Source organism: Sinocyclocheilus rhinocerous, unplaced genomic scaffold (genome assembly GCF_001515625.1).
Source record: "Sinocyclocheilus rhinocerous isolate Xijiao unplaced genomic scaffold, SAMN03320098_v1.1 scaffold587, whole genome shotgun sequence".
NCBI classification, from domain to species: Eukaryota; Metazoa; Chordata; class Actinopteri; order Cypriniformes; family Cyprinidae; genus Sinocyclocheilus; species Sinocyclocheilus rhinocerous.
In genome coordinates this window covers 28,978-54,346 of record NW_015632478.1, presented here as the reverse complement: position 1 = coordinate 54,346, position 25,369 = coordinate 28,978, and the positions used below count along the sequence as shown (strand labels likewise).

Below are 25,369 nucleotides of genomic sequence, written 5' to 3'. Positions count from 1 at the left end.
TTGTCTGCACGATGAGTCATACCACCGAAATTACAAATCAAACCGATGCATTCATTTATTATTCCGTACCTCCAGAAGGCCACTAACTATATAATGAGGAGATTTTGGTTGTATGAGTCAGCAGCACTGTGTCCTCTCTCCCTGCACAGAGCTGTGTGGACAGCAAGAACAGCGTACTGGCCCAGCAGAAAGAGATGGAGGCTTCGCTTGAGAAAACGAGAGGGCTGGTGCGTCTGATCAGAGGGATCCAGCTGTCTCCCTTCATCTGCCCTGAGGTCATGGCTAATGGAGAAACCTCCCACAATGGAGCTTCCAAATCCAGTGCGGTCACCACAGACACAAACAACAACACAAATACCCCAACAAGCTCCTCAGAAGCGACGGTGATAATTAGCACCCTCACAAACACGAGCGATACCTTAAAGCAGATCGCCATGAATAACAACCCAGAGGCTGCCGGTGCAAAGAGCGATGAGGGCAGAGGGGAGAGCGCTCAAATCAACAGCACGTCCAGAATCAAGGGCGAACCCACAAATATAAATGCCGCAGCCTTCAGCAATAACAGCAGCAACCAGGCGGTTCTCAGTACCAATGGAACTGTGTCCACAGGGGAGGAGAATACAAAAAAACATAAAAACAACAAAGACCTCAGCGTCATCCCGCAGGCCCTTCTCGGCTCAATCGTGCCCCTTACAGAAGTGACAGAGGGGGTGAAATAGCATCGACTACCCCGCCACAGTTGGGGCCCAAAGCGTGCCAGTTAACAGTGTTGTTGTTTCGTGTTGTTGTTTCATCTCTTGTATCTATGAGGGAAAGAAAATCCATAGTGCCATTTACTACATGCAGGAAGGAGGTTCCTAAAGTACCAGCAATGTGTATGCTCACGTATGCACACCGAAAAGATTTCTACAAAGAATAATGATATAGAAAAGAGTAATAAAATTTAAAGATATCACACCATTGTGTGCCTGATACAGTTGCCATAGCACCTCTGAGTGGGAAAGCTTCTGAAGGCTGGATCGGGGTGAAGGTCTCGTCCTGCTAGATGAGTAGTGCAGCTTCCTATCAGGTCCTGTAGCTCTGATCTAAGACATAAGATATGACGTGTTGAGGAGTTCAGTGTCCGTTTTGTCTGTGAAACGCAACCGAGGTGCAGTTGTTTCGTCTAGTTTTCAGTTGTTGTGTCTCCAGGACAGAACATGGAGCGCAAAAACAGGTTCGTCACACTCTGACAGAAATACAGGTCTTCCAGGCGTTCTTCTGGAGGTTTAACTATTTTCATTTGCATTTGTCTATTTTGTGGTGTTTTTGAAAAACCGAAACATTTCTGTAAATATGTTTTGCTCTTTTTTACATATGACCTTATTTATCATTTTCTTCTTTCTTACAAAAATATTCCGTAATTCTGTTCTGCCAAATAATCGATGCCACAGGGAACTGTTCTTTTACGTTACTCGGAACATTAGATCGATATTTAAGAGTAGTAGAATAGTATTTGTAGTGTCAGTCCTGAAGTGTCTGTGAGGTAAATTCTGACCATGCCTTATCTACTGAACAGATGTGATTTATTGAGAGCGCAGTTCAGGCGCCGTCACAGAAGGGAATGATTTGAGATGTCTCTCACATCACTCTCACTCCATTTCCACATTCAGAGGATTTTTTATTTACCCAGACTGTAGCAGGGGTCTCATGCCTTGTCCAACGACTTAGGAGGAATCGTGCAGTCAGAAATATCCCATAAAACCGCTATGCCAGTAACGTTACGTTTTAGGGGCCAATTTAAGGGCTTCTGTTCTGTATCATTTTAACACACTTTACTACACTGTTCTGTAAACCTCTCCAAAAGCACAACACAGCAGGCGTACGTTATACGTGCCTAGCGCAACTACTTTACCATTGTCTCTTAGGGGCTCTTCTGTTATCGCTTTATTTACCTTTTGCATTTCTCTAACCGTATCAGAGCTCTCGACGCTCTCTCACCGCTGTGCATTTCACAGTGTGTGACTGCACATGAACAAGCACAGACAAACACACCAGACCAGTTCTAACATCTGAGATACAGCAGCCGTAGCTTGAACACTGTATCATGTGCCAAGATGACACTTCCAGTGTTTTTTTTTTAAAGAAAAAAGCACAAGAAATAATCCAGAAACACAGTGGTGTCAAACACACTTTTGATAAAAGACAGAAATATCTACAGTGTTTATATCTTCATTTCAGGTTTGTGAGTGTTTTCAATGCTGAACATGCAGCTCTGGCCTGCTGTAGCCTCTGTGTATTGGTTGCCTTAAGTTCTATAGACTATGTTAGGCTGTTTCATCGTAGTGTTATGACTTGTCGGTGTCTTAGAGTCAGTTGTCAGCAAAACGTGTGTGTATTTTTCCCTTTTCGGAAACAACCTACTTTATCATCCAGTGTGTGATCATTCAGGTTGTGTTAGTGAGGACAGTGCCTGCGCTGCCTATAGTGAGTCTGACCACTACTCATAAGAACTCTTACACCTTATATCAAAACATAAAATAATTTGCTGGTATGTTTATGAAAACACTTTACTTTTAGTTAAACCATTCCATCCCAGGCTGATGATCTGGGTATCTGCCCCTCATTTTATATCGCATCTGCGTTTTCAAGAGTTTTCAACAATCGCAGAAGTATTGTCTAATAGAAGTTAATACTAAAACATATTTCATCACAATTGCGAAAATTCCAAAGTGACGTAAAGAAGCTGCGTTCTGTTTGGTGGTTTAATGGTATGTCAGATTTTCTAGTGCATTGAAAAAAGAAAGCAAACGGAAAATAGCCCTTACGTAAATGCTCATCAGATGTGACATTTGCAAATGTCGTCTCCCGTCCTTTAGGGGCCAAGAATCCTGAGGCCAGATGTGGTTAGTAGGACTGACAGTGCTTCGGTGACAGATGTTCTCTGATGAGATAGATGGGAGTCTACTGTGTCTCCTCATTCATGTTCCTTACACATGAGAATTGGGTATTGTGTCCTGAAGTGTGTGAAATCTGATCTCTTCAGATATTAATAGTGTTTACCGAGAGCTCAGGCTTTTGTTCATGTTTTCAAGATACGCATAGTAATGTTTTTGAAGATTCACGTTCTTACACCTCATGCTGTTACCTCATTCAGGTTGATGAAACCCTTAAGTAAAACCAAGGATAGATTATTGCAATGTGAAAATATCAGTGCTTAATCTAATGTCCTTAACTATAAATTAAGAACACAATTTACTTCAGTTCGTTGTAAAAAAAAAAAAAAAAAAATTGTCTAGATTCTTTCCTAATAGTTTTTAAAAGGGATGTGTATTGCTCTTTTGTTTCATTTTACTTTTCTACATTTTGTATGTTTTGTTTCTTAATCTTGTGTGTTGCCTGATGTCCGTTTACCTTTTCTCATAGAAGTCCACGTGTAAGTTATTTGAATATATAACTTAATGAATTCTTTCTGTTGAGGAGGCTGGATATTACTGGAGCATTTGATCAATTTGTATTTATTTATTTTTACCATTTTTGCTAAATAAAATTGTAAATGAAACAGTCTGTTTTCTCTCTAAGATCTGCTTTACATTAAAGCAGCAAATGAATATTAACACTGTCATTCTAATTAACATTTAAACAACAAAATGAATAATACAACATTTAGCATTACGATACAATGTCCTGTAACCCATTTTGGAAACAATTTACTCCACAGAGTGGATTGTGCACACTGCCAGGACGCAGCAAGTCTAAAAACAGCTGTGTAAAATAGAAAAACACCATATATTTGGTTCTGTGCCCTCATGATATTTCAGTCTAATAGAGGCACATGAAAATGAAATTGGATCAAAAGAGCATCAAAATACCAAGTCGGAAGACAGATCATCTGCCACATGGTGCGTCATCTGCCATTTTAAGCTTGACTTAATATTAGACAAGCTCAGTCTATCAGAAAGAATTTGGTGCCTATAAATAAGCATTTATGACTTCTCACACAAAAATTCAGTTTAAATACACAATGAATGTTGCATTGGAATGACATCATTTACAGTGAAATTGATGCAAAGGAAGATGTAAACTGAGCTCAAGTGGTCAATTGGATCCATTTTAAATGTTAAAGTACTTTCTCTTAAACTGGTTTAAAGGTGCACGGAGTGGTTGACTTACTGTAGAGCAGGGTGGTGTAACTCAATTCCTTGAGGGCCAAAGCCCTGCAGAGTTTTGTTCCAACACTCATACCCAGGGCCGCATTAACCATTGGGCTAGGCGGGGCTCGGACAAGGAGGGGGCCCGTGATTGGCTGTGGAGTAGATTGACTGGTCATGGGTAGCGCCGATGTGAGTCAGTAAAATCCCCAGCTATCAGGTTATTTTACTAAAGCTGATGATGGAGTGGAAGTTGTGAAACAGCAAGTGGACCGGGCACATGGAGCAGATAAAATCACAGCGTCATCGTCCTCACAGATTTTAGGTTAGTTTGATTAAGAAGTTAACAACTTGATGGATGTATATTGCTTTTTGTGTTTGGACAAAGTATATTCGCGTATGGGTTGAAAGATAAACCGGTAGAAATATATCAATCGTTTTATGCGGCATGATGTAGGTTAAGGTTTTCATTTAAACGCATTTTAAGCATTGTGGTTTATAAACAAATTTAACTGTCCAGGGACATCAAGCAATGGGGCAGAATTCATGTAACAAGAATTATGAAATTTCAATGCATCAAAATTTTGATGGGACAAAAATCCTATTTAAAGCTATATATATATTATATTTGTATATAATTTTGTAATAGGGGGCCCTGCAGTAAGTCATAGCCCCGGGGCCCAGTAAGGTCTTAATGCGGCCCTGCTCATACCATGTAGTTTTCAAACAAGTCAGAAGGACTTGATTAGTTGGACGCTAAGAAAAGCGGGGATTAAAGTCCAAAACCTGACTTGAAATAACCTAACAAATCAATCGGGACTAAAGCGGTTTCATAAACGACAATTTAAGTTCACGCAATCTCACTAATTCGATCCAGGTTCAATGAGTCAGGATAATTTGATGTGCTCGCTTATTCTTAAGCAGCCCTTAATGTCGGTCATGGATCAAATCGATCCACCACGGCAAACAGCGAATGTGTGTGATGTTTACTGCATTTGAGACATTGTGTTTTCCTCAGTGCATAACTGACACGTCACAGGTATATTTTTCATCTGTAAATGTTAGAAAGTCATGCAAATCCATTTTGCTGTCAGGAGCGGGCGAGGCTTACGTGAGTGAACGAGAGCTGCTGCCCGCTAAACAGATGGAACGCAATAGAATAATAGCGCAATAATTCTGAATAAAATATGCATTCTGCTAAAATATTTGTTGTTGGACATTAAATGTGACATGTAGAATTTTAATCCTACATATGTGTATTTTTATGATAGCAGTAACTGTAAATCAATGTAAGATAGCTAATACAGCCCTAATTACTAGCTCAAATGAGTTGGTGTATTCCTCTTAACACATAAAATATAGTCTGTTTTATATTATTTATTTTCATTTTTAATTTTGTGATTTTAACTTTTAATTGAGTGTTTTTAATGCTTTAAAGAGCAATTTTATATTGTAATGTTTGAATGTTCTACTAATAACCATAAGGTACAGCCATCATAAAACCAGAGAGAAAGGCTGCATGACTATAAACTGCTGATCAACTGAATGCGCATGTAGCAGCATGTTAAAATGTTTTCAAATATCTTAAAACAAAATCATTAAATCTTGGGCATAATACATTAAATACAGTCAGTTGTAGCCTATATATTTTTATTTATTTGATTTATTTAAGTTGCATTTTCTGTATACTTTTATTTTTGGACTGATAATAAAGTCACATAATTGTGAGAAAGTCAGCGCCATAATATCAATGCGTTCCTATTGGTCAGTGTTAGAGGAGCTCAGTTTAGCCTGCCCCGTACCAGGTTAGTTCCCAGCATAAGTTACCAGAGTGACTGAGCTTGAGCTATGGTAAGTTTGCTTTATGAAACCAAATCAAGTGAAAATAAGTCAGACTAACTGAAATAAGCCTGGCTTATTTGGTAAACTTGTTTTATGAAACATGTTTAATTAGGGTTGAATCTAAACTCTGCAGGGCTCCAGCGCTCCAGGAATTGAGTCTGACACTCCTGCTGTAGATTATCAACCGTTTATCAAACATGTCAGCTTCTGGCTCAATCAGCTGCAAAAGTGTGAGGTGAGACTACCTGTTTGTCCAAACAATGGAAGGGAGTGTTTTAAGTCATTATTTTCACAATTCAGTTTGTACCTGCCAGTGGCACATAAATTGCACACTGCACCTTTAAAAAACACACTACTTTTTGCTGGACACACAGGTGACAATGTCCATGACAGTATTTGGAAATCCAAAAGGCACTTGTTGTTCTCTAAAAGGTTACAGGATACAGCACTATGGTTGTCATGTCTGAACTGCGTTTAGTCTTTCTGGTCATCACCACTGCATGGTTTTACTCCGTGTGAGTTTGTTTTTGAGTGCATGTCTCATCTGCAGCATTCGTGAGCGCTTGTCCATAGCCAGCAGGTGGCGCAGGAACTCCTGACGCACTTCACGCACCAGCTGCCCGAACACGGCCTCCACTGCTGAAGCGTCGTCTGCTACAGACAGCTCAAAGAAACTGCACCTACATCACCAGTGAAACCCTACCTTTAGCACACACAGCAAAACCTTCGAATTCAAATATTAAATGATGTAATGAAACCATTTAAATCAAACTGAAGATCATCTAAGTGCGTTCAAACTTTTGACTGGTAGTGATGAAATAAAAATGTTTATTAGGATGGATAATGGAGTGTAAAAAATGAATTGTAATTATTATAATTAAATATATGAATACATTATAAATAAATAATATTCACTAATATTGACTGATAATATTATGAAATATTAACAAAATATTTTGACCAAAAAAAATATTTGTTTGTTTTTTTTCAAAGAACTTATGTCCAAAACATAAAAATTGCATGGCTGATGCTTAAATACAAGATTTATATGTAGTGTATACATTTATTTGAGCTTATAACATGCATTTGAAAATGCAACATGCACCAAACATCTTCCAAAGTTTGTAATGAGAATGCTTTATAAATCTGTTGTCAAAAAAAGCGAAGCATTTCAAAAGAAAAGTTCCCCTGTGCTTTCCTGCCAAAATAAAAGCTTTATATTTTAACCAGAGCAAAGAAAAAAACACATACATTTGAGTAAATATTGATATAATAAATATTGTAATTGTACTGTTGTTATATAAATAACTATTATTATTATTATTTTATATAAAGTCAATTTATTATTATTATGAAATAGTTTACAGTTCAATAGTATTATAGTGGTATTTCTTTATTTAATTTTTATAATTTGATCAAAAATAATAACAATAATAAATATTATTATTAATAATAATAATGAAAACTGCAATGGAAAAAATATTACAAAAACCACACCCTACTGGGTAAATCTGACCTCCTTTATGCATCTTCGGGTTAAACAATTCAGTTAAATTAACCTATATTTGTATGTACTTCATACTATCACTTACAACTGTGCAGTTATCAGTAGAAATAAAGCGCACTGACCTCAGGTCTGAGGCTAATGCCTGTCCCTCATCTGTCCTCACCACTCGGCCATTCTCCACGTCGCATTTGTTGGCAACGATGACTGTTGGAATACCTGGAATAAGACATATACACACACACAAAGACACAGAATGATGTAATGGATGCTGTAGCTCTGACAAAGAACAGACTGCCATTAAAATGACAGTACCTGGAGATGGATGGTATAATAAAATATTGCAGCGTTGTAATCTATCTGTCATTTACAAACTTACACTCACACGCTGCAGTGTACTATATTAAGAGTTCATGCCTGAGGTGAAATCTCTGAACTGAGACCAATTAAGGCAGGCTGAGTCACACTGATGGATAACAGCGCTATTTGCTAGTTGGAGGGACCATATACATAAACAAGACTGCTAGCAGTAGCGCTAATAGCAGAACAGTGTTACTATTTCTCCTTAGTTTGTGATCATTCACATCCACAATCTGAATGGTCTTACCAAGCGTTTGTTTAATGTGGTCAATCAGTCTCTTCAGGCGCGACACAGCCTCAAAACTGCTGCGATCCGTCACAGAGTACATAATGAGAAACCCATCACCCCATTTAATGGAACTCTCCAGAGACGACGCAGCAGGTCCTGCACATTCCTGAAAACAAACAGATTCACACATTCGAGTAGTTTTTCATCTTCTGCACGTGAGTGAATGTGTGCGGATCTGTGAGGATGGAGGTGACGTGCATCTAGACTTTCACAGATGTGATTCTTAAGGCAATTCAGGAGCACAAAGGATGTAAATTAAATCCATAGACCCAAAACCTCCTGCTTCTCAAATTCAGTGGTTCTCAATCCTGGATCTCAAGTCGAAGCACTGCACATTTTGGATGTCTCCATTATTTAAAAGGATAGTTTTCCCAAAAATGAAACCCCACTGACATTCAGTGTTTCAATGTAATGACAGAAACATTCTTTTGTGTTCTGCAAAGGAAAGAAAGTCATACAGGTCTGGATCGGCATGATGGTCAGTAAATTATGACAATTCTCATTTTTGATAAACTATCCTTTTACCCACACCTGATTTATATCATCAGCTCATTTGTACAGGCTCCATGACCTAAACTGGGTGTATCAAAGTCCTCCAAAATATCAGAACCGCTACTCTACTGCATTTACACAGACGGTAAAGCTTCAGCCTAATCCTATGAATTAACAAGTGCTGCTCTACTGTGTAACACGATCAATGGCAGGCGGGCTGTTAAAGCTGCTCCACCAGCCTGAGATTCAGCACAGCACACATGAAAGGAATGGAATGGTTCAGAGAGTCCTGTGTCTCATCAGCTGTTTGACCAGGCAAGATCATCCTGCTGTCTTTCTTTGAGTCTACGGAACAATAGGCCTGTAAAACAGCACAGCGGCAGATGCACAGTGACAAAGAGATGGTCCCTTAATAAGTAAGAGTCAAAATACAACACAACATACTGTCAGATCTAATCTCAAGCATTCTGTACCTTATTAACTGTGTCTAAAATCGCCAGTTCAATCGCCTCCTTGTCCACGATTTTCTGACACCTGTAGGTGACCTCTAAGAGACACAAAACATATATGGCATGTCACATGATTCAGATTACTTATGAATTTATGAATAAAATGCAGATACACAAATATTTAGAGCGTGAAAACAGCTTTACAGCACCACTGTGTATGTATTTCACTTGTGTTACCCCTTTTATGTTCATACTCTCCAATGAAACGTCTGGTGATGAATCTGACACACAGAGCTGTAGTTCAAAAGAGAAAAACAGATCAATTAGAGTCATCAAGACCAACCAATAGTCATTAACCCCGAAAAAAACACTGCAGGGTTACCTGTCTTCCCACAGTTATCTCTTCCCAGCACCACAAGCTTCGCCCTCAACATCTTCCGTACAGATTCTGACATGATCACTGTGGATAATATTATATCTGAATATTATAATAACACTCGTAGAGGCAGGCCAAATAAATGACCAGAGCTACTGTTAGTAACAGGTGCTTTTTCTCGGGTTAAGCTTGACTGCACTTCCGCTACGCTAAAGATGATAGATAAATGCGGCAGAGCAGAGATGCAACTCTGAATATAATACAAAGTTAAAATACAAGGCACTGTGTTAAAGAATGAAACAAAGTTCCCCAGAAATACTTACTTTGCTCCCGAAAGTTGTTAAAAGTGCGAACAGTGCTTGAATCTATATCATTGTGATCCAGTGGAGACTCTTGTGGAGTTCATATGCTGCAGCCTCTGCTGCTTCTGCGCTCTCCGTCTGTCTGCTTTTAGTAATGACATTAGAAATAGCGCGCGCGCACGCACACACACACACAGAGAGAGAGAGAGAGAGAGAGAAAGAGAGAGACACCGCGGACAGCACGTCATTGTTCAGCGTGGTCTCTCTTCTTTTTCCACATTCATCACCGGGCTCGACTGCGAGACTCATTAAACAACCAGCTGATTTATCGCCTTTGGAAATAGCGCACGCACACACACACACACACACACACACACACACACACAGAGAGAGAGAGAAAGAGAGAGACACCGCGGACAGCACGTCATTGTTCAGCGTGGTCTCTCTTCTTTTTCCACATTCATCACCGGGCTCGACTGCGAGACTCATTAAACAACCAGCTGATTTATCGCCTTTGACAGTCGAGCCTCCGGAGCAGCAGAGACAGAACCATTCATTAACCCGGGCTAAAATTAAAGCTTTTTATTTTTGCCCTGATATATCTTTTACTCAGATTTCAGAGCATCAGTAGAAATCTTTGAGGAAGATACTCTTTTAGTAGGTGAGTGTTTCTGATGATATGAACTAAACAAAATGAACAATGTGAATGAAGCTGAGTTCATAAATAACTAGCAAGAGGTTTGCCTTGTTTGGAAAGTCATTTGTTCCTGTGGAACTTAAGTTTTGAAACAAATAATGCACGTGACAGAGATATAAACAGACAACTATTGTTGAGGTGTTATTTATTGATGTCAACATTTTACAGGTCTATAAGTTTTGAGTAAAATATCAAAAAGAACTAAATTAAAATTACAATAATTTGTAATAAAATACCCTGTCCATTTCCATATCTCATTCCTAAATTACTTGTAAATAATAATAATAATAAAAAACTCCAGCTTTGCAGTTTTTTGTGTTCACAGGACCAATAAAGAGTGACAAAAAGCACATTCATAAAGGGATAATTCACCCAAAAATTCCATCATCATTCACTTAGTCATTCTAAAACTTTGACTTTCTTTTTTCCTGTAGAATATTAAGATGATATTTTGAGAAACATCTCAGTGTTTTTTATTTATTTGTTTACTTACTTTTGTCCATACCATGAAATTAATTAAAACTTCAAAATATCATCTTTTGTTTTCAACAGAAGAAAGATGAGTTTGAAACAAGTAAAATGTTAAATTATGATTAAATGACAGAATGTTTTTTGGGGGAGGGACTATCCCTTAACAAAATATTTGCATACAGGAAAACAATAGCCATGTGTATCTTAAAAACAATTAAATGGTGAATTCCATCCTAACTGAAATGATTTTGGATGAGTTCCTGTCGAACTCTGAGAGCCTCTGGGTCGACAGTGTCATTGAGATCGATATTCTCCCCTGATTGGTCCGTGGCCTCAGTCCTCTCAAAAGTCCAGGCATCAAGGCCAGACTGCAGGGAAATGTTATGTAGTACACAGCAGGCCTGGATGATATGGGAGCATTTCTCTGGAGAATACTGCAGGTAACCTTTTGCCCCATCCAGACACCGGAAACGTGTCTGAATGGCTCTGAATGTGCGGTCCACAATCTCATGCGTCGTTGTGTGGGCCAGGTTATAGCGGTACTCAGCAGGGGACTCTGGACTCTGGACTGGAGTCATCAGCCACTTCTTCAGAGGGTAACGGTTGTCACCTGGAGACAAGAGACAGAAAATACACTGACATTTTCACAGGATACTTTGGCAATGTCAAGAAAAAGTCACTATGGCAACCAAACTATGGGTCTCACCTAAAAGCCAACCTTCATCATTGTCTTGCTCTTCAAAAAGCTTTGCCACACTGGACTGCTGAAAGACAGTTCTATCTGTCAGACTACCTGGCCAATGTGTCTCAGCGCTCAGCAGCAGTCCTCTGGCATCACATACTAATTGGCAATTGATTGAGTGAAATCCTTTTTTATTTACATAGGAAGAGTCGTCTGCATTGGGAGCTTTAATGGCTATATGCGCACAGTCCACTACTCCCATGACATTAGGAATTCCTGCTATTCGGTAAAACTCCTCTTTAGACTGCTGCCTGGTGGCCTCATCCCTAGTGAAGCCAATAAACTCTGGTGCTTTCTCAATCAGAGCTTTAGTGACGTTAGAAACACAACGACTCATGGAGGCCTGGCTGATGCCGATCGCATCTCCCATCTTGCTCTGGAAGGACCCGGTTGTGTAGAATCCCAGGGCTGCGAGTATCTGAACATCTGGGCTGATGGCTCGTGACCTCTGTGTCCGTCTCAACAAGCTGTCCTTTAGCAGTTCCACCAGATAATAAATGAACTCACGTGGGAAGCCAAATGTTGTCAGCAGGAATTCATCTGACACTGTCTCGATATCAAATCGATCAAGTGTTTTGTGCCCACGGCCATGCAGCAGCAGGTCACAGTCTAGGATTGCAATAGAGATTGCCATTCCACACACTCAGGAGGACCTGTGGACAAATGACACATGTGAATGTCAGCTATTGTCATGTAATACCATGTCAATAACTAAAACATGATACATCCAGGCAGGGACACCGGCAAAGGATAAGTATCGCTTTTTATTTCTCCTCTTTCCTATTACTTGTTTCACTTCTGTTTTAGTTTTTATAACCATTTCTTATTATGTGTACATTTTTTTTTTTTAGCATGTAAGCATTAGCAAATATTTTGAATTGTTTTTAGCTTTATTTTTTGTTTTTCATTTATATGTTAAGTTTTGAAATTTTGTTGTATGCCTTTGTCATTTTTATTTATTCTCTTTATTTTTTAAATGTGTATAAGTAGTACTTATAAAGTTTTAGCTTTTAGTTTTGGATCTGTTTTTAGTTGTTTTAATTACTACAATTGATTGCTTCTGTTGTCCTCATTTGTAAGTCGCTTTGGATAAAAGCATCTGCTAAATGACTAAATAAATAAACATCCAAATTTTCACATTTCTGGGCTTCTCAGAAGCGGAAATCGTCATAGTTGGGTAAACTTCTATAGTGGTGGACGAAAACCACAACAAATATAATTTTTGCCTTCCTATTTGAACAAAAAAATCCACAATAGCATTTCTGTGACTTTCCAGAAGAAGAAGAGAAATTTAGAGATTAATTACGTTAGCCAGAAGAGAGAAACATGTCAAAATTGCTGTCACGCCCTCAGCCATAGTATTAGGAACACCCACAGATCAGCGTTTCTTAGTTTCTGTAATTTAATGGCAAGGGAATAAACCACAAAATATAGTGGTATATTTGTGCTAAATGTTTCTGCATGCACCGCTACACTGATTTCTTCAATGTGTGACTGCTTACAACACAAGTTTAAAGCTTATCTTGACCTAATCACATATTTTTTATTACAGTAACGTTACTTATCGCAATTAAACTGAGCTGGTTATATGATCTAGTTTGTCGGCTCAGCACAGTATTTTACACAAAACCGAACGCAACCAACTCTTGAATTAAATTATCTCATAGGGAACAAATTTGATAAACACAACGGCAGTGGAAACATTCAGACTGACTGAAAATTAGTTAATCGTTACCTGCACTGGCGATTGTTTGTGTACGCCGACATTGAGATGTGACGTCATTCACGTAACAAACTTCCTGTTCAGGGGCTGCACTTTCGATATTTGTATTGGTTGTTTTAAAGAATAAACTAAGAGCAGGCGGATGCATGTAATAATATAACACATATGTGCATATAACTTTATTATATCACAATTGCATACAGTCCTTTAACCATATTTAAAAAAACAACGAAAGTGGCGTGGTTGAATCGGTAACGTTACAGGCAACACGTCATTCCTGCCCTAGCCAAACAAGCAAAATAAACAAAAACGGGGAGCCTGTCATTGTGTGACGCTGTGGTGCTACGATGTGATTAATTGAAAATACAGGATCGATTAGTCTGTATTTGATCATTTCACGCAACCAGCCACGCTGTTTTGCTGACGTAACGTCAAACTCTACGTGTTAACAGTTCAGTCTCCACTCTGTGATGAGCTGTAAGTATGTGCGCGTGTTTTGCTAAGGAGTTAGCATTGGCTGCACACACATACAGATGATTGTAAACTATTTGAGATGTTTGGCTGTGAGAAACAAATGGCAGGTCTACTGTTTTCAAATCTCGAGTCGGATGAACTGGCAGCTGTCATGTGACATTGATTGTTATGAAGGTGTCTTAGTGTTGTGTTGTTTTTTATTGAGTACATGTTTAAATGCGTGGAGGCGAGCTGCCGTAGAGACGCGACAGTATTAATGACACCAAGACACCAGTAAATTCGTTAATTATTACTATTATTAGAGTTGGATGAAACAAGATGTCCCACACCTTATTTTTTCTCTTGATCATAGAAGGCTCACAATCTCATCTCAACACTTTTGATGAATGGCTTTGCTCTTCTTCATTTTGTCTTTTCATTTGAATATCAACGTTTTTAAGATTTCGTTAGTCGAAACAGTTTTGAGGTTAACTGATCTAATTTTGCATATTTGGAAAATAGTGATCTATGACATTGTAATATGTTGAATACTCTGCCAAAAGTCTACTGCATGCATCACAAAGATTTTGTGTCTATTTGTTCATTAGTGATTTGTGGACCAATTAATGTTCTTACATCTGTAAAAAAAAAAAAATTTTGAAGTTAAATTTAGTTCTGCCCCCAGAATTGGCACAGAAGGCCCTAGTGGCAAGTTATTGTTATTATATTATAATAATGTAATATGTTATAACAGTGGTGGTTATTATTCAGTAATTCCATGAGTTAGATCTACATTTCAGACATCTTCGCTATTCATTAAAACCTGTTTTGTTAGTTTGTTTGTCTGTCATCGGTCATTCAAATATTCAACTAAGTTGACGAAGTACAATTTTAGATAGAATAGGTGATGCAGTATTTTACATTAATGATATTCATCTTGTACATGTTATATCTAAATATGTTACGATTTTAAAATATGAATAAATGTAAATGAACATTATTATTTTATAATGAGGGCTTTTTCCTCCATGGTATCCTACTAATTGACCTGACTTTCAGATATGTGTATTATGTACCTTTTTAATTATTGTGTTTATATCAGCTTTTTTACTGTTCACTGAGGAAAGTGTCTTTAATTTGTATCTCTTAGGCTTGTGCGACAATGGATAGTGATCTGAGCTCACAGGACAGGAAGGACTTGGATAAATTCATCAAATTCTTTGCCTTGAAGGTGATTGCATTAAACACTGCAGTGCTAAGGGTATTGTTGCATTCATGAAATCTGGTATCCCAGCCAGGCAACAGGGTGATGATATCCTTTGCTTTTTCTGTGTGTCTTTCAGACAGTGCAAATTATAGTTCAAGCCCGGCTTGGAGAGAAGATCAGCACTTGCTCATCTTCATCACCGACAGGTTCAGACTGGGTAAGACACATCCAGGACGCTTCACATACAATGGTCCTGTTTTCTTCGTCATAACTAATGTGAGATCTGCCTGTCTGGTTGTTTTCATGTTTTTATTCAGTTTAATTTGGCAATAAAAGACATCCCAGAGGTGACTCATGAGGCAAAAAAAGCTCTTGCTGGGCAGCTGCCTGGGATCGGCCGATCCATGTGTGTGGAGATCTCCCTCAAAACCTCAGAGGTCTAGTCTTTCTTTTAGTTCACTATCAATATAATAACAGTATCATGACAAAAATATAAAAAGAAACAAAATGTTTAAAATGCCTAACTTAATAAAAAGACGTTTACTTGAGTATTAAGAAATTGCGTTTACCCATGCAGGGAGACTCCATGGAGCTGGAGACGTGGTGTTTGGAAATGAATGAAAAGTAAGCCCACACGGTTCCCCTTCACAGACAGGACAAAGCAGTCAGCTGACACCTGTTCTGTGTCAAGATTGATACATTATCAACAAGTCAATATTTACTATACCAGGGCATAACTAGGGTTTGCACATAATTTCACAAAGCTAAAGTCAGACCATTCTGTTTTTGCTTTAAATTTCAAAATTATTCAGTCAAATTTAAGTCACAAACTGCTCATGCTGCATGTATGCAGCATCTTTGTTTGGATTGTGATTAAAATGCAGTGGTTGCCTATACTTTTAAATGGAAAGAGCACAGACAAAGCCTTAGTTTGTTTATATGAGGAGATTTCTTGTATTTTTATTTTTTGTTTATTTGATCTGGGATTTGTTTTAAAAATACAGTTTAGTTTTGTTATCACTTGTTTGACATGAAATGTGTAGCATTTTATCTGAGAAATAATAAAAGGACACCTTTTCATTTAGAATTTGTCTTAAATCTAATTTTGTTAAAGAAAATCGTATTGTGAAATCAGTACCGTGAATCATATTGCATCATGAGATGAGTGAATCGTTACATCCCTATACAAAACATTTCTATTTCGAATAAATGCTGTTCTTTCTGTTCATCAAAGAATTATGGAAAAAATATATATCACAGTTCCTACAAAAAAATACTAAACTTTTCAACATTGATAATAATATGAATTGTTTCTTTAGCACCAAATCGGCATATTAGAATGATTTCTGAAGGATCATACGACACTGGAGTAATGGAAATTCAGCTTTGCCATCACAGGAATAAATTACATCATAAAATAGAAAATAATTATTTTAAATTGTAATAATATTTCACATTCTTACTGTTTTAACTGTATTTTTGATCAAATAAATGTGGCCTTGGTGAGCATAAGAGACTTCTTTCCAGAACATTTAAAAAAATCTTACCAACCCCAAACTGTTGCATATATCGCAGTGTAGAATATCACCTGAATTGTCATTTATAGTAAAAATTAATATTTCATTTTTTTTATTGTATAGTAGAAAGACATACAATTTTTAAGTGTTTTTTATTTTCAGCGTTCAAGATGAGTTGGAATTAAACCCTTAATACCAGAAGTTCACTTTTACATACTGATAGTACAGGTATTCAAGCTCATTCAACTCTGCTTTCTTATCCTTTGGCCTGTTCTTTTTTCTCTCTAAGAACGCCTGGAGAAGATGAGGGAGGGACTTATGCAGGAATAGAAGACTCTCAGGAGGTGTGCACCACGTCCTTTTCCACCTCCCCACCATCACAGGTAATGCCGTCACTATCAGCGATCCATCTATCCCATTAAAAATAACCCTTCACCACCTTCCTTGCACAGGTCAGACTTCAGTACAGGTGCAGTGCAGCCTGCCATTAAGAGATTAAATGTTAACCTTGGATAAGCTGTTTTCATTCATGAGTCTCTTTCAACTGTTCCCTGATGAACAGGTCTCATTCTTTATATGTGATTTTGGTTTTTGCTTTCCTGCAGCCATGAATATGACCTGAGATTGCTGCTTAGTACAGTACATATCTTCCCTATTCTTAGGTGTTTTCTTTTCATTATTTTTCTCAGCTTTTGGTTAGTCAGCTGTCTTGAACAGTGTTGTTTTTGTTAACTAAATTCACTAAATGAAATAAAGCTGAAGTAAAGGCGAAATAAAATACAAAAATAATATATATATATATATATATATATAAAAGCTAAATATAAATATTTTTAAAAACTAAAATAACATGACAAAAGCACACAACTACTAAAATTTAAATGAGAAAAGAAAATATAGGAATAAATGCTGTTTCAAAATATTAATAAATTCTAAAATAGTATACAAATTATACTAAAATAACATTGGTCTTGGTGTACTTGCTGCAGTATTTACCTTTCCACATAATGCTTGTGTAGTATTGGAGGTTGCAGAAGACTAGCATTAAAGTCATTTATGTGACCATGAAATCAGATTCTCTCTTCCCGTTATCTCTTTCTGTGGTAGTGCTTTAATTTCTGTTGTTGCTTTTGTTTTTCTTTCTTTCTTTCTTTCTGTGTGCATGTAGTGTGTGTGTACTGTAAGTCAGGCACATTTTAAGACACCTAAGCCAGCTCTGATGGCCACACTGAAGGTTCCCCTCATGGGGCTTGGCGTCTCACAGCAAGTGAGTCCAGTATGTGTGTGTGAGAGAAGTGTGTGTACACGCATGCAGCTGGTAGATTAAGTACAAAGTGTGTGTGTGGCCTGCCCCAGTAACCTATACTCCACTGCTTACCCTTCATAACCTTGTATAACCTTTTAATTAAGAGGGTTATACAGTATCACTCACACAAGAGATTGTTTGAGCACTGCTCTGACAAAAGCACACAATCACTGCTGCCTTCTCCTTGAGCTGACCTGCCTGCTGTTTTACTTGAAGCATTTGTGTGTTTGCTCTGACAACTACTCTGATCCTTCTTGCTCTCTGCTCTGCAGTGAGGTTTTTACAGGACCAGATTTTAAAAGCCGACCTTTTAATCTGACATTCGACTCTTATTTGTGATATGAATATCTCTGTCTCAGCTGTACAGCTCTCGTCTGTCATATCAGACTCCGGCCCTGGGAACTGTGGATTTGTGCCATCCTACGGCTTTTACTGCTGGTGCACATCCTCACCAGGTACGGCACACAATGCACCAGCGCATACACACATGCAGAAGCCCCACCCTCCCTATCATAACTTCATGCCCTTGATCCCTTCTGATGTAGAAGAACTGCTTGGAATTACTTGCACCTGTCTACAGAAATGGGTTTGTTTGTGTCGTTCTGACCTGACTGAGGTGGCCATGTATGTGTCTCTTCCAAATCAGATGGTTGTGCCGGGTAAAGAAGGTGGAGTCCCACAGGTGCCGGCTCAGCCTAATCATGGCACTGCAGCTGAGCATGGTCGTATCCCATCATGCCCCAATGGACAGTCCCCTCAGCCGGCACAGCCCACATCCTGTAGTAGGTAAGAGTGTGAAGAGATTCAGACTGTTCAATACTGATTTTTCATTTATCAATTCAGCAAAATTTGATTCCATGTTTGTGTGTGTGTGGTAGCGAGGTGAAGACTGTGTTCTGTGATGCTCTAGAGACCACCTTCACCAGGAAAGTTGGTGCTTTTGTCAACAAAGCCACCACTCAGGTTAGAATACACTAATAATTTATAATAACTTTCAGAACAAAAATTACCTTATTGTATATTGAAATAGTTCTCGTTAAAATCAACATCAATCAGATATGCTGATTTGGTGCTTAAGAAACATTTCTTCTAATTCTTATTGTAATTATTGTCAATGTTGAGCAACATTGTGCTCCTTAATATTTTTGTAGAAATTGTGAACTTTTCAGAATTTTTTTGTTGAATAGAAAGATCAAAATAACACCATTTATTTGAAATAGAAATCTTTTTAAATGTTGTAACTGTGACTTGATCAATTTAATGCATTTTTATGAATAAAATTATGAATTTTATGAACACTGAAAAATTATGAACACTGTCATGTTCAGGGGGAAATGCATTCTGATGTGTTGTGTATGTGTGGAACTCAGGTGACAACAACCAGGCTGGATCTTCCTTTTGCTGCATTCGCTCCAAGAGCCAATGACCTGGAGGTGAACGACCCGATGGTATTGAAACCAAAAAACACCCATAGTTACTATGTATTTCAAATTAAGAAAACCCACTTGGACACTACGTGTCCTTAGTGTGCAACTGCATCATCCACTGTCTCCTCATTTTCTTTTTTTTTTGTGATTTAGAGGTGTTTTTCTCTGTTTGCAGGTGCACCCTCCTCCATCCCCAGCTCCTTCGTCTCCCTTGCAAGGCAGCCTGCACTCAAACAGCTCGAGCCACAGCGGGGGGCAGCCACAAGATGACTTTGTCATGGTTGACTTTGTAAGTGCACCAACATATAATAAAAATTCACTTATCAATATCTGCTGTCCTGTTGAGAACTACTGTATGTAACAGCGAGCACATTGAAAGGCACTGCATCAGTACATTGAGTGAATGGGAACTGATGAGTATCATTAAAGAGATGGGTTCTGGTAGGCATTTTGATGTTTTTGATTCCTCTTGTGAGAGGTTTGACAGCAAAAGGGAGTTTTATCAAGCCCTTGACAGAGCATCTTGTGATCCAGATAAGTCAATTATTCATCAAAAAAAGAGACTTAGACTCTGCCCTGAGAGGAAGCTACATATGTTTGATGTTTAATAAATCTAAAGAAGACTTTACTCTTCTTAATTTTTATTTCATAAATACAGTGTTGAATGATGCAGTATCCCATAACAATTGGAAGTCTTTGAAGCTAGTGAGTTGATGTTGCTTAAGAGAGGCCCAAAGAGACCTGCTTGATCATGTTTTTTTTTTTTAAGTCTGTTTCTGCATGGCAGAGCAGCACTGTTTTGGTGTTGATCAGAGCTCTAGCGTTGGGCTAAAACCAATACAAATTCTACTGGAGAATTAAAAACCAGAAAAGACAATCTTGCTTGGTGTGGGCAGCTGGGACATGAGAATTGGACTGTGAAACCAGTTGTGTAAACAAGCAAGTATTTATTATCTTGTTTAGTCAAATCCTCTAAGTCAGGGATGGGCAACTCCGGTCCTGGATGGCTACTGTCCTGCAGAGTTTAGCTCCATCCCTAAACAAACACACATGAAAAATCTAACTTAAGCAAAGCCACTGGAAGGCAAGCCTGCAGCCTTTAACCAAAAAAGTGTAACGGCTAATGCTAACGCTTTGGCGGTACAAAGGGAAGGAGACCGAGGCTGTTGTATGATTGGCTGAGATGCCTCACATGATCCAAGTTAGCAGTTAGGTTTTTTCCAATGGTAAGTACTACAGACCCTTGCATCTCCCAATAATAAGACAATATTTGACTTAAGTCTTCAGAATTGCTTGAAAATTACAGACAGGTGTGTTTGATTAAGGCTGCCCATCCCTGTTCTAAATGTATGGTAAAAGTCAGATATGGTTCATATTATGTTCAAAGACCAGTTCTGTGTTTGTGTGCCAAACAGAAACCAGCATTCTCCAAGGATGACCTTTTGCCAATGGATCTGGGAACTTTCTATAGAGAGTTTCAAAACCCTCCTCAGCTTGCAAGCCTGTCCATCGATGTCAGCGCTCAGTCTATGGCTGAGGATTTGGTGAGAAACAAACACATTCTCATCACAGCACATACTGAACATTTTTGCAATCTATATGGGACAGGTTGACCTTTAAAGCAAGAAAGGCATGAGAATATACATAAGAGTAGAGACATAGAGAGTATTCATATAGGTATGATTACATTACAGGTAGTTTTTTAGCACCAAACCCAGGGTTGGTGTTAAAATCTTAAGGGTAAAAAATAATTGCAAGTATTGTTTATATGTAGTACTTAGGCTGATTTATTCACATTCATGCCGTAGTATGATGTTAAAACTTCGGTAACATTGTGATGTGTTCATTATTAGATGTTTGGTAAAGTGAACATGTATTTTTGCAGGATTCTCTTCCAGAGAAACTGGACATTTATGAGAAGAACATTGATGAGTTTGATGCATTTGTGGACACGCTACAATAGAACAGAACAGAACAGAGATTGCTTCCTTCACAACTTCTTTACTCTTCTTGCTTCCTTCACTGAAGCATCCCTCATTGGATGTCTTCATTAACCCTGTTTTGTGTCAGTTTTTCCTTGTGCAATGAGCTATGAAGAGAATCATCATTCAAGAAAAAAAGTGAACTGAGGTATAAGGAGAACAGCATCTGTTAAAGGAACTGAGCAACATAAAATTTCCAACCCTTGTATTTATTAAAATAGCAGAACTGTGTAAGTAAAGCTCACTGTAATGAATGTATAAACCTGTACCAGCCTTTATTTTTGTTTTGCTCATCATGACAACACATGTAGTTCACTGACTAGTCACTGAAGCAGATTTCTGTCATTGTACTGCTGACACCATACAAATTCTCTACAACTTTAATGTGAGGGGAAAACTTGAATAATCTGAGAGTATGTCCAGGCTTAAACATGAACGTCACTACAGTGAATATTGACAACAGTGAATTGTGAGTCTGTGTCTGCTTACCTGGTTCTTGTAAATGCATTTTACCATAACTTTTCATACTTTTAATTTTTTATTTTTAAATTAGGGACAGTTTATCATTACTACTCATCAGGTCTTTAAATGGTGATGAATGCTTTTTTCCCTTTTCTTTTAAAGCTTATGTTTGGCAAGTCATTAGAAGCTGGACCTTCTTTTATTATTTTAAGTGTCTTCTTTCTCTCCTCACTTTGTTAATATGGCATGTAAATGTTGGGTAATAAACTGATTTATTTCAGACAGGCTTGTTTTTGTTTCCCCTATATGCTGAGCTGGTCAAAAACATTGTGTCTCCTTTACGCAAACCTTGGAGTTCCACTAGCTAATTAATATTTGTTAGCTCGTCGTTCGCCCAATGGAATGTCGAATGCTTGGCTTATGAATATTAATTAGGGTGCGTTACTGAAAGGCTACCAAGCAACGTCAGCAGCGGCTATTTTAAAATTCATGAGCGCCGTAGCACAAATGCACGCCTACTTCCAAATTAGGATGAAAACTTGTTTTGACAGCAGTTGTGAAATGTTTTTCTGTCGTCCAGCTATCGGAACGCATATATGTAAACTTGTAAACGCATATATGCTTTTATCGGAACGCATATATGCTTTTAAAAATGTAAATTCCTTTTTAAAAGCGGATTTCAAGTGCCCAAAATAAAGTTTTAGTTGCTTCTTCATTACACTTCGGATTACATAATTTAGCGTACAGATGGTAAATCATGTATGTTTTCTCTATAGTCGATGTGTGCGTCGTGCGCACCCGTCTGAATGGTCTCCGCGTTTTGAAATGTCAAAAAATAGTCTACGTTAGATATCTCAGCATGGTACGCTCGTCGTCTGTATGTAATAAAATGTATATTTAACTTAAAAATATTCGAATGATAGCAAACTATCAACTATCAAATGATGGCAAAAAAAAAAACATTGCTTTTGGTAATGGGGACATTGGATAGCTAATTTTATTTATTTTTTACTGTACAGTCATTAATATGTATATATGCTGTGTGTTGTAGAGAGCAAATGTTGCGCTCTTTTAGAGGTCACACTTGGGAGAGTTGGGAATGGGATCCGGACAGTAAATCTCCTGATGCTCATCTGTCTCTATGCCGACAAGCTGCATATTTTCATGTCAGCCCTCTGTTGGACAGTCAGGGCACTGCAGGGGTCAGAGGCACCAAAGGTGAGACTAGTGAGTGATAAGCGCTGTTTTTGTTGTTCACATTAAGTCAGCTAGTTTTATTATTAAAGTACAATCTTACATGTAATCAAGCTGATACTGCTTTAGCAGTATAAACGTTCAGTGATAATAAGTTGAACATTAAGTGCTAGTATCCTTTGCAACACACCTGGTTCAAGTTCATTTTTAACTAGCAATTATAATGCTAGTAAGGCTTTAATTATGCTCTAGTAGAGTATTGCTTTGTAGGATAACTATCATGTGTTGTGGTATAATTTTCTAATAATAATTGATTCATTACTACAGAATAACACATATTTCTGTGTAAGGTTTCACTCACGGTGAGCATTACTGGAAGATCGAGTTCCTAGAGCCTCCTTATGGAAGCTCTGTGATGGTGGGGGTTGGTACCCAAAATGCACTTCTGCACACAGGGGATCAAAAGTTTGTTAACCTCATAGGTGAGTACGGTCATGTTCCTCTTAGGAATGCTTTTATTCTTCTACCAAATCAGCCCAGCTCCGCTCAGCACAGACCTAAACTCCCTCAGGTTGATCTTACTTGACAACCTAAAAATGAATGACATCATCTAATTATCAAACAGGAATTTTAATTATCAACACCACCTAGATTAACAAGGGAGGAAACGTACAGAACAAGTAGACCATACAAAAGCACACAATGCTTTTCTTTGAATCATTTTAACTGTGTTTATTTTATTGTTATTGTTTATCAAAGGCATTGACAGTGAGAGTTGGGGTCTATCATACAAAGGCTTTGTCTGGCATAACACTCCCTGCCGGTACGAGACTCGAACCCGCAACCTTTGGGTTACGAGTCCAACTCTCTAACCATTAGGCCACGACTTCCCCACTACTTCCCCACACAAGTAGACCATACAAAAGCACACAATGCTTTTCTTTGAATCATTTTAACTGTGTTTATTTTATTGTTATTGTTTATCAAAGGCATTGACAGTGAGAGTTGGGGTCTATCATACAAAGGCTTTGTCTGGCATAATGGAAGGAGTCGAAAATACACAGAGCCTTTTTATGAAAGAAATACAGTCATTGGGGTTTTGCTGGACTTGAACACTGGAACACTGACGTTCTTCCGAAATGGAGTGAACCTTGGGGTGGCCTTCACTGGGCTGGAACAGGTAAATATCACTGCACTGAGTATGTGGAAGTACTGGATGTAGGTTATATGTGGGGGTTTAAAATGCTCCTGGAACTTTTGTGTTCCTTTCAGGTCAGCAAGGCTCTGTATCCTCTGGTGAGCTCTACGGCCCCTGAAACTGAGCTTCAGCTGGGTGTGAGGAGCCAGAGAATCTCCTCCCTACAGGAACAGTGCATACACATCATCACACATTCCCTCTCACATTATAGACACGCACACAAATTACCATTACCCACATCTCTGCTCTGTCAAATACACACACATGCGCATTTATAAGCGAGACATGACCTGTTTCTGATTCATGTAGAACATGCCAACCTCAAATAACAACACAATTATATCTAGTGCAACAGATCCATTTTATATGCAGCCTTCCTCAAAAATAATCTTATATTTTTATTACTTCATTTGAACAAAACGTGTGACTTTAACTGTGTAATCAAATTACTGTTTGTATTCTTAATCTATATGCCATTTCTGCACTTTATAGATGATGTTGTTGGCAATGATTGTGTTCCAAAATAAGATATAATTACCTGTATTTATAATTAGTTTATTATACTCCTCACAGGGTAGTTATTTTTGGGACAAAATATGTAAACGCCAATTAAATATAACTGCCTGCTTTTATCCGTATTAAGAAAACTGTGGTAAAAGTGTTTTTATTTGCTCACCAAAACCTGTGGATGTTTAAAAAAGCTTAAAAAACAAATCCAGAGAGGGAAAAAAATATTACACCATCTCTAACAATTTATTACTCTGAAATCACAACATGATATACAAAAGATTTCAAAAGCACAGGATACATTTTAACAGCCAAAATGGAAGAAAAGAACCTTCACAAAAGAAGTAATAAGTTCCACCTGGAAACCAGATATACATGTCTACAGGTAGGTGTTTGGATACAGATACAACAAAATGGCACAAAGTTCACAGATCTGTCCAGAGAAAGGGAATTTAACAGCTAATATCGTCGCCAGTTCACTCCATTAAGGCACACATACATTTAGGTTTGAGGGCGCTTGTCTAAAACTAGTTAAGCCACTGGTCCACATGTCAATGCTCGGACGGATTGACATGAATAGGACATTTACATGACACAGTAAAGAGTTACAATTTTATATCAAGGCATATGACACTTAACTCATTAGTGCTAAATAATTAGTACCCAAGTACCTGCTTTATGTTTTTTGGGGGGGATTTCAGACCCATGAAACAAGACTCTATTGTGCAAAATCTGGACG

At 38.1% G+C, this 25,369-nt stretch overlaps 5 protein-coding genes and 1 long non-coding RNA gene across 9 annotated transcripts in view; 4 read left to right on the top strand and 2 right to left on the bottom strand.

Annotated features, from left to right (window-relative positions):
• LOC107742561 (PHD finger protein 21A-like) overlaps nucleotides 1-3,220 on the top strand; it is a 28,149-nt gene extending 24,929 nt beyond the window's left edge. For all 4 annotated transcript variants that reach the window (XM_016555587.1, XM_016555588.1, XM_016555589.1 and 1 more), the window contains one exon: nucleotides 150-3,220. In XM_016555587.1, coding sequence (XP_016411073.1) covers nucleotides 150-719 — 570 coding nt within the window. In that variant the 3' untranslated portion in view covers nucleotides 720-3,220. The remainder of the gene's footprint in view (nucleotides 1-149) is intronic.
• Nucleotides 3,221-4,417: 1,197 nt separating this feature from the next.
• LOC107742564 (uncharacterized) lies at nucleotides 4,418-6,604 on the top strand. The gene is made up of 3 exons (XR_001640318.1): nucleotides 4,418-4,455; nucleotides 6,106-6,207; nucleotides 6,523-6,604. It is a non-coding gene; the product is annotated as an uncharacterized LOC107742564 (long non-coding RNA).
• On the bottom strand, nucleotides 6,215-9,885 carry LOC107742563 (ras-related and estrogen-regulated growth inhibitor). Its single transcript, XM_016555592.1, has 7 exons — nucleotides 9,766-9,885; nucleotides 9,449-9,526; nucleotides 9,304-9,360; nucleotides 9,091-9,164; nucleotides 8,084-8,231; nucleotides 7,602-7,695; nucleotides 6,215-6,652 (listed from the first exon to the last, which is right to left on the bottom strand). Coding segments are annotated over exons 1-7 (642 nt in total). The 5' UTR covers nucleotides 9,767-9,885; the 3' UTR covers nucleotides 6,215-6,462.
• Nucleotides 9,886-11,045: 1,160 nt separating this feature from the next.
• On the bottom strand, nucleotides 11,046-13,473 carry harbi1 (harbinger transposase derived 1). Its single transcript, XM_016555590.1, has 3 exons — nucleotides 13,390-13,473; nucleotides 11,619-12,307; nucleotides 11,046-11,522 (listed from the first exon to the last, which is right to left on the bottom strand). The coding sequence occupies exons 2-3, from the start codon at nucleotides 12,286-12,288 to the stop codon at nucleotides 11,146-11,148; spliced, it is 1,047 nt and encodes a 348-aa protein (XP_016411076.1). The 5' UTR covers nucleotides 12,289-12,307; nucleotides 13,390-13,473; the 3' UTR covers nucleotides 11,046-11,145.
• A 196-nt stretch (nucleotides 13,474-13,669) lies between these two features.
• Nucleotides 13,670-21,995, top strand: LOC107742576 (autophagy-related protein 13-like). The gene is made up of 14 exons (XM_016555614.1): nucleotides 13,670-13,854; nucleotides 14,981-15,061; nucleotides 15,174-15,254; nucleotides 15,355-15,474; nucleotides 15,615-15,661; nucleotides 16,844-16,937; nucleotides 17,723-17,821; nucleotides 18,220-18,315; nucleotides 18,507-18,646; nucleotides 18,739-18,823; nucleotides 19,231-19,308; nucleotides 19,463-19,576; nucleotides 20,703-20,831; nucleotides 21,173-21,995. The coding sequence occupies exons 2-14, from the start codon at nucleotides 14,993-14,995 to the stop codon at nucleotides 21,248-21,250; spliced, it is 1,230 nt and encodes a 409-aa protein (XP_016411100.1). The 5' UTR covers nucleotides 13,670-13,854; nucleotides 14,981-14,992; the 3' UTR covers nucleotides 21,251-21,995.
• A 458-nt stretch (nucleotides 21,996-22,453) lies between these two features.
• LOC107742582 (SPRY domain-containing SOCS box protein 3-like) lies at nucleotides 22,454-24,543 on the top strand. Its single transcript, XM_016555621.1, has 5 exons — nucleotides 22,454-22,481; nucleotides 22,783-22,949; nucleotides 23,276-23,407; nucleotides 23,915-24,105; nucleotides 24,198-24,543. Exons 2-5 carry the CDS (start codon nucleotides 22,790-22,792, stop codon nucleotides 24,399-24,401), a joined length of 687 nt encoding a protein of 228 aa, XP_016411107.1. The 5' UTR covers nucleotides 22,454-22,481; nucleotides 22,783-22,789; the 3' UTR covers nucleotides 24,402-24,543.
• Nucleotides 24,544-25,369: the final 826 nt, after the last annotated feature.